The sequence below is a fragment of the Verticillium alfalfae genome, genomic scaffold (assembly GCF_000150825.1).
Source record: "Verticillium alfalfae VaMs.102 supercont1.5 genomic scaffold, whole genome shotgun sequence".
Lineage (NCBI taxonomy): Eukaryota > Fungi > Ascomycota > Sordariomycetes > Glomerellales > Plectosphaerellaceae > Verticillium > Verticillium alfalfae.
Genome location: NW_003315034.1, coordinates 745,957 through 746,895, shown reverse-complemented (window position 1 = coordinate 746,895; position 939 = coordinate 745,957). Strand labels below are relative to the sequence as shown.

Here is a 939-nt window from a genome sequence, read left to right as displayed (position 1 = left end):
CCGTCCGGTCCTCCTCCCTCCTTCCGGACAACAGGCAGGTCGAGCGCCCCCCCGCAGATCCTCGGGGGGGGATCCCGTCGGCCCCCGCTCGCCCCCGGCGGCCCTCGTACAGCACGACGGTCGCGCTGGGGCTGTAGTGCTTGTACTTCATGCCCGGGGGGCGCGCGGGGCGGCGGCGCCCTCCTCGCTGGCGTCGCGGTAGCCCTTGACGGCGCGGGCCCAGCCGGGGCAGGCGCGCAGGCGGTCGAGGGCGATGCCGCCGGGGCGCAGGATGACGGGGGGGTCGCAGAGGCCGTCGACGACGGTGCTCTCGACGCCGACGTCGCAGGGGCCGGCGTCGAGGATGAGCTCGATGCGGCCGGCGAGGTCGTCGAGGACGTGGCGCGCGGCGGTCGGCGAGGGCTTGGTCGAGGCGTTGGCGGACGGGCCGGCGAGGGGCGTGTCGGCGAGGGCGATGAGGGAGAGGGCCAGGGGCGAGGCGGGCATGCGGACGGCGAAGGTCGGCAGGCCGGCCGTCACCTCGGGGGCCAGCGGCGAGGGCGAGGGCAGGGGCAGCAGGATGGTCAGGGGTCCCGGCCAGAAGCGCTCGAGGAGAGGCTTGTAGATGGCCGGGATGGGGTCGGCGGCGGCGGCAGCGGTGACGACGGCGTCTGGTGTGTCGGACGGCGGCGGCGGGGCCAGGAAGCGGCGCAGCATGGTGAGGTCGCTGACGTGGATGATGAGGGGGTTGTCGGAGGGCCGGCCCTTGGCGGCGTAGATGCCCTTGACGGCGGCGGAGCGGGTGGCGTCGGCGCCGAGGCCGTAGACGGTCTCGTCGGGAAGGCGACGGGGGTGTCGTTGGTGCGCAGGTAGGCGGCGGCTTCACGCAGTTCCGGCGTGGCCACGGGGTTGGAGGCCACCTGCCATCGCCCGAGCCTCTCGCCGCCTTGTTCGAAGTGG

At 75.3% G+C, this 939-nt stretch overlaps 1 protein-coding gene across 1 annotated transcript in view; it reads right to left on the bottom strand.

The window, feature by feature from the left end:
• Positions 1-147: 147 nt before the first annotated feature.
• Positions 148-939, bottom strand: part of VDBG_04549 (SUA5) — a gene marked incomplete at both ends in the record, with an annotated part of 2,298 nt that continues 1,506 nt past the window's right edge. Inside the window, one exon of the mRNA XM_003004897.1 lies at positions 148-859. Coding sequence (XP_003004943.1) covers positions 148-859 — 712 coding nt within the window. The remainder of the gene's footprint in view (positions 860-939) is intronic.